Raw genomic sequence first — 14,818 nt, 5'->3', positions numbered from 1 at the left:
CAGTCTGTCCTCATTGGAGAGTCTTGTACATCTCAGCTGGATGGGCTCTTCAATCTGAACTGAGGACGGCTCAGGAGTGAAGCCTGGAGCAGGAGACTGAAATGCATTTTCTCTTGAAATGGCATGTTCCCTGTTTCTGTCCCTGATGCAGTTGTCAATTTGAATCGAAAGATAGATGAATGATTCTATGTCATTTCCCCAATCCCTACAAACCAGTTCATCTGTGACCTTCTCAGATTGCCCATGGTGGAAGGTAGCAATCAGAGCCTCTGAGGGCCACTGGCTCTCCATTGCCAAAGAATGGAATTTGAGGGCATTCTCAAAAACAGGGCTAACTCCCTGACATAAATCAAACAGTTGTCTGGCTGCTGATCGGCCTGTGAATGGATAATTAAACATTCGTCTCATCTCTTGGCTGAAAAATGCAAACTGAGCAGTCAGATGTCTTTAACTCCCATTGAGCAGTGGCCCATACAAGTCTTCTGCCTCAGAAGTGATATCACATAAGCCACCTTTGCATGGTCAGTGCTGAAGAAAGATGGTTGTAGTTCAAACACTAGACAGCATTGTATGAGGAAACTTCTGCAGAGTCCTGGGTCTTCATCATACCCGAGTGGTACTGGTATTTGAGGCCCTTGAGCTGGAGAAAGGACTGGTTTGGCTGGAGCAGATGGAGGGCTCTGGATTAAGTGAGTAATTCGAGGATGATTCAGGTTGTGGGTGAGTCTGGAGCTGTGTTGCAGGGTAGCAAGCACTTGTTGCATGGATTGTGAAAGCTGTTCTAATAGCTGCTGGTGTTGGTTGACCATAACTCCCTGATTTGAAACAGCAGCTTGAAATTGCTCAGTCTCTTCTGGGTCCATATTAATGGCTTGATCTCGCTGCTATGTCTTACTGAGATTGCTGGACCCACTGGAAGAGACGACAAGGAAAATGAGTTCAAACTGTGGCTTCACTTAAGAAAATGGAAATACATTCAAAAGGAACAAAGAAAAAACAGACAAGCTCTTTAAGAACTGAGAATAGCAAATACTGAAAACAGACTGCTCAAGAGACTGTGTGACAGAGTATCCACAGAATGCCAAGATCAAGCAAAGAAATGCAAAAAAAAAGCAGGTTTTAGATATAACTAGTGGGGGTACCAAGCCCCAGAATGAGGCACAGGTGTGACACAGGCTTCTTTGCTGGTGCATTCCCTAGGATGAACTGCATTCTGCTGCTACCTGTCTCCATGACACTTGCAGCATAACAACCAACTCTACAAATCTATATGGGGAGAAAAGCTATCACTTAGGACTCACTTGCAGAAATTTCTGTTTGGAACTTATCTCATCATTTTATTATGTGCGACTGTATAGTAGCTCAAAATGAAGGGGGGTCAGCTTACAAAACAATACAAAAGTTTCAAAAATCAATCAATACATAAAGACAGATTTTAAGGAAAACTGCCACCTTTGTTTTTTGGTACGTGCACAACACATATGTTCCTGTGCTCTTTGTCCAAACGTTATAGTATGCATTCAGGAGAATGAGTTTAACCTCCATGTTTTCCATTTCAAGTGCCCCACTGAGTCCAATCAAATAGCTAACGTCTGTCAGAACCTTCAAGGTCCCATTAAAGCTCTATGCTCCTTTTGCCCTCAACTTAAATGGTTTATAAACTGACTCAGAAGTCAAAGTGAACAGATGGCATATTGTCATATTTTAGTTAATTTTCAGGGGGTGTCCTCTGCTATCCTTAGGAGGAGACATCTCCCAATGTCTTGCTGAACTTGTGTGTGATGCATACATTTTTCAATGCACTAGAGAAGAAATGGTGTCTCTGTCTTGCTAGACTTAGAACTAGACTTACCTGACTAATGGTTTGGTTTGATATTTACAGCTATATTTGCAATATAATTTCCATCTGTTTTTATATCTATCCTTCACTCTAAAACCCAGATGATTTTTCTTGAAAATCTGGATGAGCATAATTTTGTCTTTTCATTATGAATTTGCATGAACTTTATTTGATGGTGTGTGTGTGTGTGTGCGCGCGCGCGTGCGCGCGCTTGCGCATACGTACATTTGTGTGTGTGTGCTGGTTTGGTTTCCGAAGGGTTTATTTTCAGTCATTAGTTTTGTGTTGAACTGATTCCTGAAATGAATAATGATGAAAAGGACAACAAAAAAAAAATCTTTTGACATTAACTAAATACAAGGAAAACTGAACTATAGGAGTTTTGAAATTTGGACAAAAACTAAATTGAAGACGAATGTGTGTTTGTGTGTGTGTGTGTGGAGTGAGTGTGTGAGAGAGAGAGAGAGAGAGAGAGAGAGAGAGAGAGAGAGAGAGAGAGAGAGAGAGAGAGAGAGAGAGAGAGAGAGAGAGAGAGAGAGAGAGAGAAGAGAGAGAGGAATCCAAGAGGTTGTTGGGATGGAGGTTGGTTGATAGTTAACGCGCTGGCCCTTTAAGAGGTCAGTATAGCTCCGATTGGATTGATGAAGGATGTGTTGTAGTCTGTATTGCTGAGGTCTGTGATGCTCCACTGAGGGGCCAGGGCACACCGGCAAGTCCTCCACCCCACCAGTCAGTCTGCGAAGAGGGAGAAGGAAGCCTGTACATTGTAAGTAGTGAAAGGACTTTCTCTGTGACTAAGGAAGGAGGGCACTCTAAAACTTGCACAAACACACACACACACACACTCAGTTACACGCATGCGTACTCACAAACACATACTGAACACACACTTTGTTTTTTTTGTTTTTTGAAGGGTCATGCACATATTCTCTTGAGGGGGGTCAGTATGAGCACTGGGTCCCAGCCTTTGGTGGGGAGTGGCAGGACGCTATCTGCTGCCAAAAGACACAAGAGTATCAGGAAAAACTCCAGGAGGATTTACTCTCCCTACCAGGACCACCAGCAGGGGTGAGTAGATTTAAAAGAAATTAAAAAAAAAACATTTTAATTCATATTCCTGAGACATACAAATGTTCCCTAAATGTTTACTTCTTTCACTATCCTGCTGTAGTTTTAGATATAGCACCAGGTCTTTGAAAATCAACGAGACAATGTTATTATTTATCCTCCACAAATGGGTTTTCACAAGATGTAATGGTACTTAACTTCTGGCCCTGTTTGGGAATTTAGCAAAACTGTAAATTACACTTTAACAGAGTTTGAATATGTCATGATATTTGATTAGAAACGGCCATCAAAAAGGCTGCTGAATAGAGCACAAAAGCAGCATCACAGAGCCATCACTGTTTCATATGTCATTGCTGTTTATGTGAAGTGCCTATTTGAATATGTGCACAGGAAATTACTCCCTTGTTGGGGCTGAACGGATAAATCTTCGATAAATTGATCACAACAGCGCTTCTTTACTCACCTACTTATAAATAAATTAGTCCAAAGCCATTCCTAGGCTGGTCATCCATCCTAATAGCCTTTAAACATTTGTGTTTCGTTGTTAAACTGAGTGCTTAACAAAATGAAAATAAAAAACACAGTTTTTATGCATCGGTTTCTTTGACAAAACAAAGAAACAAAAATTACACACAAAATGTCAATGCAGAATATGACCAGAATAAACAAAAAAGCCAGCACCTCCAGCTGTTTTTCACTGACATGTAAGATATAAACCTGCTCAACAGCAAATTTCTCCTTTAAAAAAAACCTTTCTTAAGATGCCTTGAAGCATCTTTCCACATGTTAATTTTGATAAATGTGCCCTATATATAAAATAAATATCACATATATTCCACAGCATTATTAGATATCTCACGTACAGCCTACACTGAAATTCATATAATTGTGTTTTTCGTTCTAAAATACAGAATATATTTTATGTCTCGTTCTTCAGTTCATCAGATGATGAGAATAACGTTGATGAGCGGGCAGACAGCAATGACCCAGAGGAGATGTTTCAGAACATTCAGTTCCAGAAGGAGATCATTGCCAACATCCGAACCAGACCTTGGCCCATGAGACGCAAGCTCAAAGTCTTAAAGTAACCTGCTGTTTGTGTGATTCTGCTCCTGTAATGGTCCTTATTTATTTCTCCATTTAGCCATTGTCTGTCTGTCAATCTACCTCTGAAGCACACACACACACACACTCTTGCACTTCTATCTTTGTGAGGACCCCTCATTGATTACATTAATTCTCTATAGCCCTTAACACCAACCTTAACCATCAGAACTACATGCTTAACCTAAACCCTTTCCCGAGACCCTTTAAGAGATGAGGACCGGCTAGAACGTCCTCACTTTGCCAAAATGTCCTCACTTGGATGATTAAAAAAAAAAAAAAGTTCTCATAAAGATAGAAGTACAAGAATATAAACACACGCACACACTTCAACAAATTGAAACTCCATGTCAGCACGGCTGCTAACATTCCCATAGCTCTACAGGTCTCCCTTTTGGCAATAATCTTTATCATCTTTTAGAGGCTTAAATGTACAAAGCAAAGCATAGACACTCCACCTCCATTAAAGGTCAGGGTAGAGGTGAAAATAGAAAACTACAACACATAAATTACAGAAATTCTAAGCAATAAAACAAAGTATATTTTGAACAGGCTATGCAAGCCACGCAAAAAAAAATCTGGATAATTAGACATGAAACTGAAGATGTTAAAAGCGGTTTTTGAGCTGAGACCAGTGAGCGTACCTAGGCTGCAGATCTAGTAAAGCCTTTATTCCACAGTCTTGGGTCAGCGACAGTAAAAGCATGATCCATCCCTTAGTATCAGCCTAGATAGGGGGCCAAATATTGAAAACTATTGAATAGCTAAAGAGCACTAATTTAGTAAGTAACACCTTTACCTCCTGGGAGGTAAATAACAAGCATTCCCCCAGGTTTAATGCACTATCCTATGGGAAAACAGACCACCATTTTTGCAGTGTTTTCATGTCACTTATTACATGATTTCATCTTATTACTAGGTTTAGGACTTCAGACCTGAGCCCTCCTTAACCATAGCTGCTTGGCTCTTTCAGCTGTTCAGTGATATCTTGAGTAATTCACAACTGCAAATCTGAATGAAGCATTTAAACAAATGACAGGAACCCCACTACTTCAATGTGCCAACAAGCCTAATGGGCTGTTAGAACTGTTTTAATCAAACACGCTCACCGCTGAGCAATTTACAATCAAATAGATGCACCAAATCTCCCGTGTGATAGTGAGAGATGTTTTGTTGTGGTAAACATCTAAAGGTAAATAGGTACAACACAGCTGTAAGGAGATGGTGAGAGAGAAATGGGGATGGGGGGTGCAGAGAAAGAGAAGGTAATAGAGAGATAACCTCGAGATGACCTGGTGCAGAGCAGGTTTTATATGGGTGGCTTGTTATTACTGTGTGGAGACTTTATTACTGTCATCAGGAGAGAGATGCATGTCTACGTTTACACACCCTCAATAATCTCTGGCTGAATGCCTGTGATTACTCCCACTGCAATAACAACTCATACATCACACCACAGATTTCTCTCCATGTTTTAACCCACACATTTTCGCAAACATTTTTTTGTTTGATTTATTTTTTATCCTTTTTTTTTTCTTCCAAGAGCTGACTCCTACTCTTCGAAGTATATGAATGACACCATAAAATCCGTCGGCCATTTTGTGTTGTGGGATTGTCAGAATTCAACAGTTTTTTTTGTGTGTGTTTTTTTTGTTTTTTTGTTTTTTGTTTTTTTACGAAGCTGTTTAGTGAGTACGATCTTTGTCGAGGAGAGTCACCATTAGTTAGCACATGGCTCGTGGCCCTTTGAGCTGTGAAAGGGTTTGAATCACTTAGTCAAAAATATAAACATATTCATTACAAACTTATTTATCATATATGTCTAATCAGAGATACTCCTCTACCTGCCTTTCTTTTACTATTGACTCATGTGAGATGCTTGGAATTGCAGTACATTCACCCTCCAGTCACATCATTTTATTTATTTTTTTAGGGGGGGCGGCCCTTTTTCTCCCCAATTGTATCCGGCCAATTACCCTACTCTTCTGAGCTGTTCCGGTTGCTGCCCCCCCCCCCCCCGCGCCAATCCAGGGAGGGCTGCAGACTACCACATGTCTCCTCTGACACATGTGGAGTTGCCAGCCGCTTCTTTTCACCAGACAGTGAGGAGTTTCGCCAGGGGGGCATAGCACGTGGGAGGATCACGCTATTCCCCCCAGTTCCCCCTCCGCCCGAACAGGCGCCCCGACCGACCAGAGGAGGCGCAAGTTCAGCGACCAGGACACACACACACACACATCCGGCTTCCCACCTGCAGACATGGCCAATTGTGTCTGTAGGGACGCCCGACCAAGCCGTCATCCAGTCACATCATATTAAATGCACCTCCTCGGGCTTGAGAGTAATTTGTTGTCATTAGCTGTAACTGCAGTAGAAGTGGCAGTAGTAGGTGTAGGAGTATTTCTTCCTACACAGTAAGACAAATGAGTGTAATAACATCAACCATTACATGATCAAATAACTCATTTACAGCAAAGCAAGTTGTCTTTGAGAATAGACCTTGTAACTGTTGCCTAAGCTTTACCTCAAATGTATGAAAAACTGCAAACATCCCAAAACTGCTGTCTTGAGGTGTTAAAATTAGTAATTCATGTTTTGTCTTAGTTGAGCAAAGTTTTAAGAATTCCCTACAATGTGTTGATGATAATCACTTAGATGGGGATGAGATGCTTGAGTCGGTTTTGGAGTAAATGTCGAAGAAAGTATTTTTATTAACTTCTACTCAGCAGAAAAAAACAAATGAAAGCTCTTGTCTGACATATTTAACTTACTACAATACTGTATATATACTCTATACTGACCAATACCTTTTTTTGAGTCAAACGTCTCATGCTGTTTTATCCTCATTAATGCAACTGTACTAGCAGAGGTACCCGGCCTTGCCTGGGGGAAATGTTCTGACCAAAACAACCAACACGATCTGATCTTTATGATATAATCGATGATGAAATATAGGATAATTTATGATATACAGTCCGCGATGGTGTAGCGGTCTAAACATCGGCTTTGTGTCGATGCAGTTGCCCCCTGGGGACCGGGGTTCGCGCCCCGGTCTCGTCAGATCCGACTATGGCCGGACTCGATGAAGTGGCAATATTGGCAACGCTGTCTTTGGGAGGGGGGCGGAGTCGGCTTGTGTTCGTCACATGAATGCGTCTCTGGGTGTGTCGGAAAAAAAAAGTGGTTCGGCCTGGGGTCGCCTTATCACGAAAGTGGCGAGGCGTCTCCTTCGAGACTGCCGGCCGGAGAGATGCAGTTGGCGAACGCACGCAATACTAGGGTGGGTGTTTGAATTAAAATAGTGATCGATTGGCTACTAAATTGGGAGAAACAGGGAAAAATCAGAAATAAATTTATTAAAGGATAATTTATAATAAGGTACATGTGATAAACGAATGTCGAATAAACAAATCTTATTAACGAAAATTATCAAATGTCATAATTTTCAATCCATTCATCAAGCTTCTTTGCCAATGTGTGTATTAATCGCCGCAAATCTGCCACCGCAAATCACCACAAAATAAACCCAATTTCACGAATAAATAAAATGTTTTACTTGGTTTTTGAAATATTTTTCGAACTGTGCAATTCTTGGAAAGTGCTGATTCTAAAAATACCCTTGTTTATGTTCTACAGTGAGTATTTCTGGAGTTTTAAGCGAGCATACAAACATACACTCTTGCTTTATGTTTGAGATTTTCATTTTAAAGGGGCTATATGCAGTATTTCAGCTTTGCTAAAGTATAATATGACTAGCTAGGTTACTGAGAGGTAGTGATCAAAACAAAGTAAATGACTCACCATCCCCCAGTATTCAAAGGCACTGGAGCAGGGCTAAGTGAGCAAACTATGCATTACATTAAAACAATATCTACTAAAGTTGTTCGAAAATGGCAGCTGTTGGTAAATGTGCTAGGTATCTACTGCCTTTCTATTTGAATTTGCTCATCTTGCTTGTTTGATAAAGGACCAGGTTGTGTGTTTATTTGGATTCGGCGTCAGCCACATCACTGAGCAGAATAAAGGTCAGCACTCAGGCAGAACTAACACATAGCCCCTTTAAGTTTACTGTGGAATTACTCCGTGGTGATGAATCTGTTTATGTTGCCTCTGTGTCACAGACAGGCCAGAGAAATCGTCCTGAGGTATGAAGGCCGACTGACCAGAACCCGAGGGTACCAGGCAGCTGGAGCAGATGTAGGTACACGACAGTCATGTACTACTATGGCAACTGATAGAAAAGAGAGAGGGACAGGATCCGAAAGAATGTGTGTGTGAGAGACAGGATTTGGATGTGTAGACAGTTGAATTCACCATGTTTTAATTTGGCGTTAATCTATTGCCGAGTCAGACACCTGTCTGGGATTCTGATCATTTTATACAGGCAGAATATAATCTTATAATCTGTGGTATGTAATCTGCAACACAGTTCATGTACATATCTGTAAAATTAATGTTTGGAAACGGGAGAGAAATGCTCCAAGAATAACTGAAATGTGCTACAATATGATGATTAATTATAAAGACGTGTGTACATTTCATCCTACAGACCCCCTCAAAGCGATTCACTATTAGACGTTAGTCTTGTTTAATGTTGACTTACAAAATACTAAAATATCAAAGTATATTACTACTTTATTTCAGTAAATGCTGATACTATTTTAGTGAATACTAAATAAAGTATCAGATTTTTTTTCTTTTTTGCAAGAAATGAACACTTTATTATCTTAAATCTATCTACTTGGTCTTCAATGTTATGAGAAGCTTAGTTTTATTTTACCGCACTGCAGCAACCTGATGCCTACCGGCTGAAATATACAACACATCTCATTCCTGTTGTCCTGGCCACTGAGTTACAACATTGGCAATGCTTCCCTCTGCTTGTGGGTTGATGAGGAAGCCCTCTCTCACCCACTCTTTCTCTCCATCTCTACAAATGCATAGAAATGCGCACACACACACACACACACACACACACACACACACACACACACACACACACACACACACACACACACACACACATGCACACAAGCACATGGACATGAACACATACACAAAGAGAGAGATAGACCTCTACACATGCAGCACCATGAGCAAATTTATTGTCTGTTTGTTACAGACCAGTTTAATTAAAATGTTCCAGCGTCACTGGGCAAGGCTATGCAAGCACCATTAGGATTAATTGACTTAGCTTGCAAACTGATGATGAATTATTAATTATAAAGATTGCGTCCCAGTTAATTGAAATTAGAAATCTTTGGCCTAGCTTAACTCATCCTACTTCATAATCATCATCTTGAATTTTTGATGAGGAGTTACTGCAGAGGTATGAATGAAATTGAATCACAAATATTTTTCATAGATGCTGTTTGGTTTCCAGGCAAGAAATAGGCCCAGTATAACTGATAGTTTGTACAAAGGTGCTTAAAAAGAAATATCGAAGGAAATTGTTAAAAGGTGCAATGTTTGATATCCAAAAATGGCAGTTGTTGTCAAATGTGTTTGGCATCTGGTAACTTTCTATTTGAGTTTGCTTATCTCGCTTGCTTGAGAAGGGTCCAGGAGTGGGTCTGTTTTGATTTGTTGTTGTTATTCACAATGCTGAACAACAAGCGGTCATCATTTGGGTGCAATTTACACGTTGCACTTTTAAAAGGAAAGTTCCTGTGTCTGAGTTTTATCAAACTTTCCTCTTCTATATTTGATCTTGTTCTCCTCCTTCAGCTGCTGAAGAAGCTTTCCCGTTTGCTTTACAACATTGTGGTTCTGTTCATTCCCTGGGAGATGAGGATCAAGAAAATTGAAAGTGAGAATTCTGATAGTGAGAAAATAGCAAAAATTATAAATTTGTACTGCCAGAAAACAATTTGTAAACACCAGAAAACAATTTGTAAACAGTCTACAAGCATGTCTAATTTCTATTAGATACCATCTGTTGAATTCTACTAATTGCATCTTTTTGGATTGTTGTTAATTAATGTTGCCATGCTTTGATGGTCTTTTTAAGGTTCACATGCTTCCCAGGCCATACACAGTGACTTAAATTTCCTCCACTATTTCTGCATCAGGTCATTTTGGGTCAGGGGTGGCATCCTACTTTATCTTCCTTCGCTGGCTGTTTGGAATAAACATCGTCCTCACCATCATGACTGGAGCCTTCATCGTGCTGCCAGAGGTGAGCATGTCAACCTGAATACTGTACGAATGTGTGTCTTAAATGTATGTTCGTGTGTGACAGTGTGTAATTTAACATGCTACATAGATAAATCCATACCATGTACTGTATTCACATCAAAATGAATTGTATGTCAATGTGTTTGGTCTCTCATTTCCTCTAAAGGGATATGTCTTTATAGGTCTTTTTTTTTCCTCTCTCTCTATTCATTCAAATATATTTTTTCTCCTCTATTTTGGCATTTTGTCAGTGCAGTAAAAAGCAACCCACAGGATGCGCTTTGAAAATAGAAGGTGGTAAAGATCGATGCTTGAACCAGCACCAGTAATAGGCTACATAAAGGACAATGGAGGAGAGTGGGGAAAAAACCCCTGTTTATTTATGTCACTCCCTGACATGCAAACCCAGACAATTTCCCCAGTAATAAGATGTTCCATCACTCATCATCTCCAACCCCCAAATCTCATTCATCCTTCTTTCTCTCCCTTTCAGCCTTTTATTTATTCCTTTCATTTTTGCAGCAAATGTTATGGTTTCTCATCTCAGGCTTCCCACCTTCTTCTCACCTCTTCTTATTGGCCCATTTGCCTTCAGACATCAAACATTGTTTTGTTTTGTTTTTTTGTTTTTTTTGGGGGGGGGGTTTGTGTGATTAGTTTGTTTTATTGTGTTTTTTGTGTCAGATTCAATGCTTTATTTTGTGCTGTACATCAAGTGCAACACTGTGCTGTTGGAAAATAAACACATGACTTGATGATAATTGTCAGGATTGGGAACCTGGGCGCAGAGGGAAACAGGAAGTGATGGTAGCAAAGGTGAAGATAGTTTGACTTAAAGCTGTGATGGCTGTAGTACAAACAAAATACAAACAACAGCAACAGACAGAAGTACTCGAGACAATGAGGCTAGCAGTTAAGCACCAAGGGTACACAGGTGAGAAAAAATTATGAAAATATGCAAAGCACAAAAAAGCTGGGAACTTAAATACACACAGAAACTGCAGGGGACAGGGGGAAGGTCTAGAGGATACCTGAGGAATAGCAGCAGGAACTGACAGTTTCAATAGCATGTCATCATAACCCTCAAAGAGACAGTGAATTGATCATTTCAGTAATTTTTGTTCTACCTTTTGGTTTACGTTCGTTCATGCTAGCTGCTAGCAGGGGCACCGTTCGGAACAACCAGGAGCAAAACCATCCCCAAGGAGCATTTGAGCTCAGCTCAGGACCTGGACACCATCTGGTCTCTCGGGGTAAGCCTTTTTTCTTTTATTGTCCTGTCAATATCACATTATACTGTACACAGACAGACACAGTAGAGCATTAAGCAAACATTACTTTAGTGTTTATCTGACCTCTACTCCATGGACAATTTTAATTCCCCCTTCCCCAGACGTTATATAATCAGTGTAGCTAATCACTGAGATCAATGAAATTGATTTCCCTCTAATGGGGATTTGTAGTTTTTTGTTTCTTTGTTTTATTGTTTTATATTACGTGTTTTGATAATGTCTTGAAAAAAATTATGATTTTTATTTCGTCGTTATAACAAATCTGTTCCTTTGCAAATGTGTGTGTGTGTGTGTGTGTGTGTGTGTGTGTGTGTGTGTGTGTGTGTGTGTGTGTGTGTGTGTGTGTGTGTGTGTGTGAGTTTCTGTCTTCCCATTTGACTTTCAACAGGGCTACCTTCAGTACTCCGTGCTATTCTATGGTTATTACGGCAGGGTACGGAAAATCGGCAGTGCAGGCTACCGGTTGCCCCTGGCATATTTCCTGGTTGGGATGGCTGTTTTTGCCTACAGTTTCATCATTCTGTTGAGAAAGTAAACATACCAAGTCTGTTACAATTCTTAAGCTCTGATTTATGTGACTGGTGGATGTGACTTATCCAGGTGTTATTATCCTCATTTCATTTGCATTGATATTTGTTTAATGGCATATATGAATAGGGTCATACTGAATTGTGATGTGATGTGATGTCATAATACATTCTTGTCAGGTTTATAAGGTTTAAACTGATAACTTGCAATGTATTTTGTTTTACATGTAAGTAATGTCGTGTATCTCACAAGATCTGAGGCCAGAGGCTGAATTTAGTGTAAATAGTATCATACTTTTGACTAGTAGCTGCAATAAAGACCACAGTTCATTCTATTTATTTCACTTCACTTCAGCTCCAATGGAATAAGCATGGAACTCGTCTACATGGCTAAACATAGTCCAGTGAAATGCTATGAATATAACATATTCATACCATTCTATACTGTTCTGTTTCCTACATCCTTGAATCTCTAAAGCAGTCAAAGGATTAATCCATTTTAGGTTATATTCATACCATTGTATTCAAAGATAAAGTTCATTGTACATCAACATTCATTGAAAAATGCATGCTATGACAGCATGTGCTGGATGATAATATAATTCCATATTAAATGATTTATTCAACGCAATGTCTGCATTTTCACCAGAATGGCCAAGAACTCCCGTCTGAGCCTGGCTAGTGCATCCGATGAGAATTTTACATTCTGCTGGCGTGTCTTCTGTGCCTGGGACTACCTAATAGGCAACCCAGAGGCAGCTGAGAGCAAAGGAGCAGCCATCGTCAACAACATCCGGGTCAATGCGTAAACACACTGTCAGAAACACATACGCATACAAACATGAACGCTCAAGCAGACATGCATGCACATGTTTGTTGGAACCAGTTAATCCATTTCAGTCTCATGATTTCTATCAAAACTCTGTCTTTAAATAAACCAGCCACGGCAGTCAGTATATAAATACTGTTGACGTCTCAACACACAGCTATTTTGTTCCAGTTAGAGCAAAGTGCCAAGTCAACCAGTTGAAGATTTGCTAGTTGTAATTTCTCCTGCATCAAACCTCTGAAAATCATCTTAAAAATCATCAAAACAGAATACCTTGCATCCGAAAATGAATCCCTAAGCATGGGCTGTGTTATTTATTCATTAAATACATTTTGACATTGCCTAGAGATAACATTTCAAATAACAAAAAAGAAAAATAACATTTTAAAACTATAAATCAAAAAAGTAAGTCTTACGTTTTCTCCCTACAGGAGGCAATTGTTGAGGAGCAGGAGAAGAAAAAGGACACAAGTCTGTAGGTGTTTGTGTCATTACTGTGTTGATATTTCAGTTGTTTATTCATGTTCCAGTGAAAAACCAAACAGCAATTTCATCACTTTGTGTCATGTTGTAGCGTCCTATGCACCCCCCCCCATCCCCCACCTGACCCTTGCATGCACTCCCATCTAAGCACTCTTAATGGCCCACCTGATTTACATCTTCAAGCACAGTGCAACACCAATAGTTCTCATACAGAGATGAAGGCCTCCTGGCATAACTCTTAAAAATGGCTCTATACTGCAGTGGATGATGGGCCCTAAATCAGCGATGGAACATCATCAGTGTGGCTGGAAACATTAAGATTGGATTAATCCACATCAGTGAGCACTCTAGCTATAGCAGCTTGGGCCCCTTTCGATCAAACTCCAACAGCGGCATGCTGTCTCACATAGCACAGGCCTTATAACTGAGATGTTGGTGTGATTAAGTTAAAAGATTATGGCCAGGTTTTCATGCCAATCTTCAGCAAATTTCAAGCAAAAAACAGTATGGATAAACTGTTTTTTAATTACCTAGTTTTCAACAATTATTATACGCACAACTTTGCTCAAGAGTATCCAAAGGAGTTGAATCAAGTGCAACTGGACTTGGTATATATCTGTGAAGACGATATATCCGTGAAGACGGATATATCGTCTTCACAGATATATACCAAGTCCAGTTGCACTTGATTCAACTCCTTTGGATAACCATGACCTGGATGAATGAGAACATTCACAGACATGTTTGCTCATGAGGAAAAAAAACTACTTGCATTTTGATAGTCAAAAAACATTTCTGTCAGTTTTTAAAGCATTGTTTCTATTGTTCCCACAGGAAATTGATAACTTTCTATTATATTCTACCCAAGCGAGTGTATAAACTTTTTTTTAGATATAAGGGTTTTTTTTTATATTTGAAGTATAAATTCAGCAATTTTTTCAGATAAAAATACTTTTATTACAACAAAGCAAAGCTTCTAGCAGGAAGGACATCTGAGAGGCTCTTACAATTCTTGACTGTCATTTTTATTCAATGTAATATAATGAGTAAATATCAGTAGGGGTTGCTGAATAATATTAATAAAAACAAAGTAAATGACTCTGATCTCCCTCAGATTTCTGCATTCAAAAACATGCACTTACAGTCCTTAGCAAACCATGCAGCAATCACTGGACAATTTTAAATGTTGGCAAACGTGCTGCATCAGCTCGCTTTGTATTTGAAATTGTTTGTCTCGCTTGCTTTGATTTCTTGTTCTTATTGACATTGCTGAACAGGGGTGAGGATACAAGTAAAATTACACATAGCACCTCTAACAACAGCCTTGGGAATACCGTTCTCCTGTAATAATGGTTATAGAATTGGTAGATCACCTGTCCAACACAAGCATCACCTCCTCATCATCACATTTCGGTCCCTTTTCCTGCTTGAGTAGGAACATGTTTGCACAAACTAACTTCCAGTAGCTACTGTAAAACATGTGCATATGTGGGATTTA

General features: G+C 39.7%; 1 protein-coding gene across 1 annotated transcript in view; it reads left to right on the top strand.

Moving 5' to 3' along the window:
- Window positions 1-2,786: 2,786 nt before the first annotated feature.
- The window catches only part of LOC130111736 (transmembrane channel-like protein 3), a 34,909-nt gene continuing 22,877 nt past the window's right edge, over window positions 2,787-14,818 (top strand). Inside the window, exons 1-9 of the mRNA XM_056279005.1 lie at window positions 2,787-2,908; window positions 3,846-3,992; window positions 8,134-8,209; window positions 9,740-9,821; window positions 10,084-10,190; window positions 11,344-11,442; window positions 11,870-12,012; window positions 12,658-12,805; window positions 13,269-13,312. Coding sequence (XP_056134980.1) covers window positions 2,787-2,908; window positions 3,846-3,992; window positions 8,134-8,209; window positions 9,740-9,821; window positions 10,084-10,190; window positions 11,344-11,442; window positions 11,870-12,012; window positions 12,658-12,805; window positions 13,269-13,312 — 968 coding nt within the window. The remainder of the gene's footprint in view (window positions 2,909-3,845; window positions 3,993-8,133; window positions 8,210-9,739; window positions 9,822-10,083; window positions 10,191-11,343; window positions 11,443-11,869; window positions 12,013-12,657; window positions 12,806-13,268; window positions 13,313-14,818) is intronic.

This window comes from Lampris incognitus, chromosome 4 (genome assembly GCF_029633865.1).
Source record: "Lampris incognitus isolate fLamInc1 chromosome 4, fLamInc1.hap2, whole genome shotgun sequence".
In the NCBI taxonomy this organism is placed as follows: Eukaryota; Metazoa; Chordata; class Actinopteri; order Lampriformes; family Lampridae; genus Lampris; species Lampris incognitus.
The sequence above is the reverse complement of the archived record's forward strand: the minus strand, read 5'-3'. Positions and strand labels throughout refer to the sequence as shown.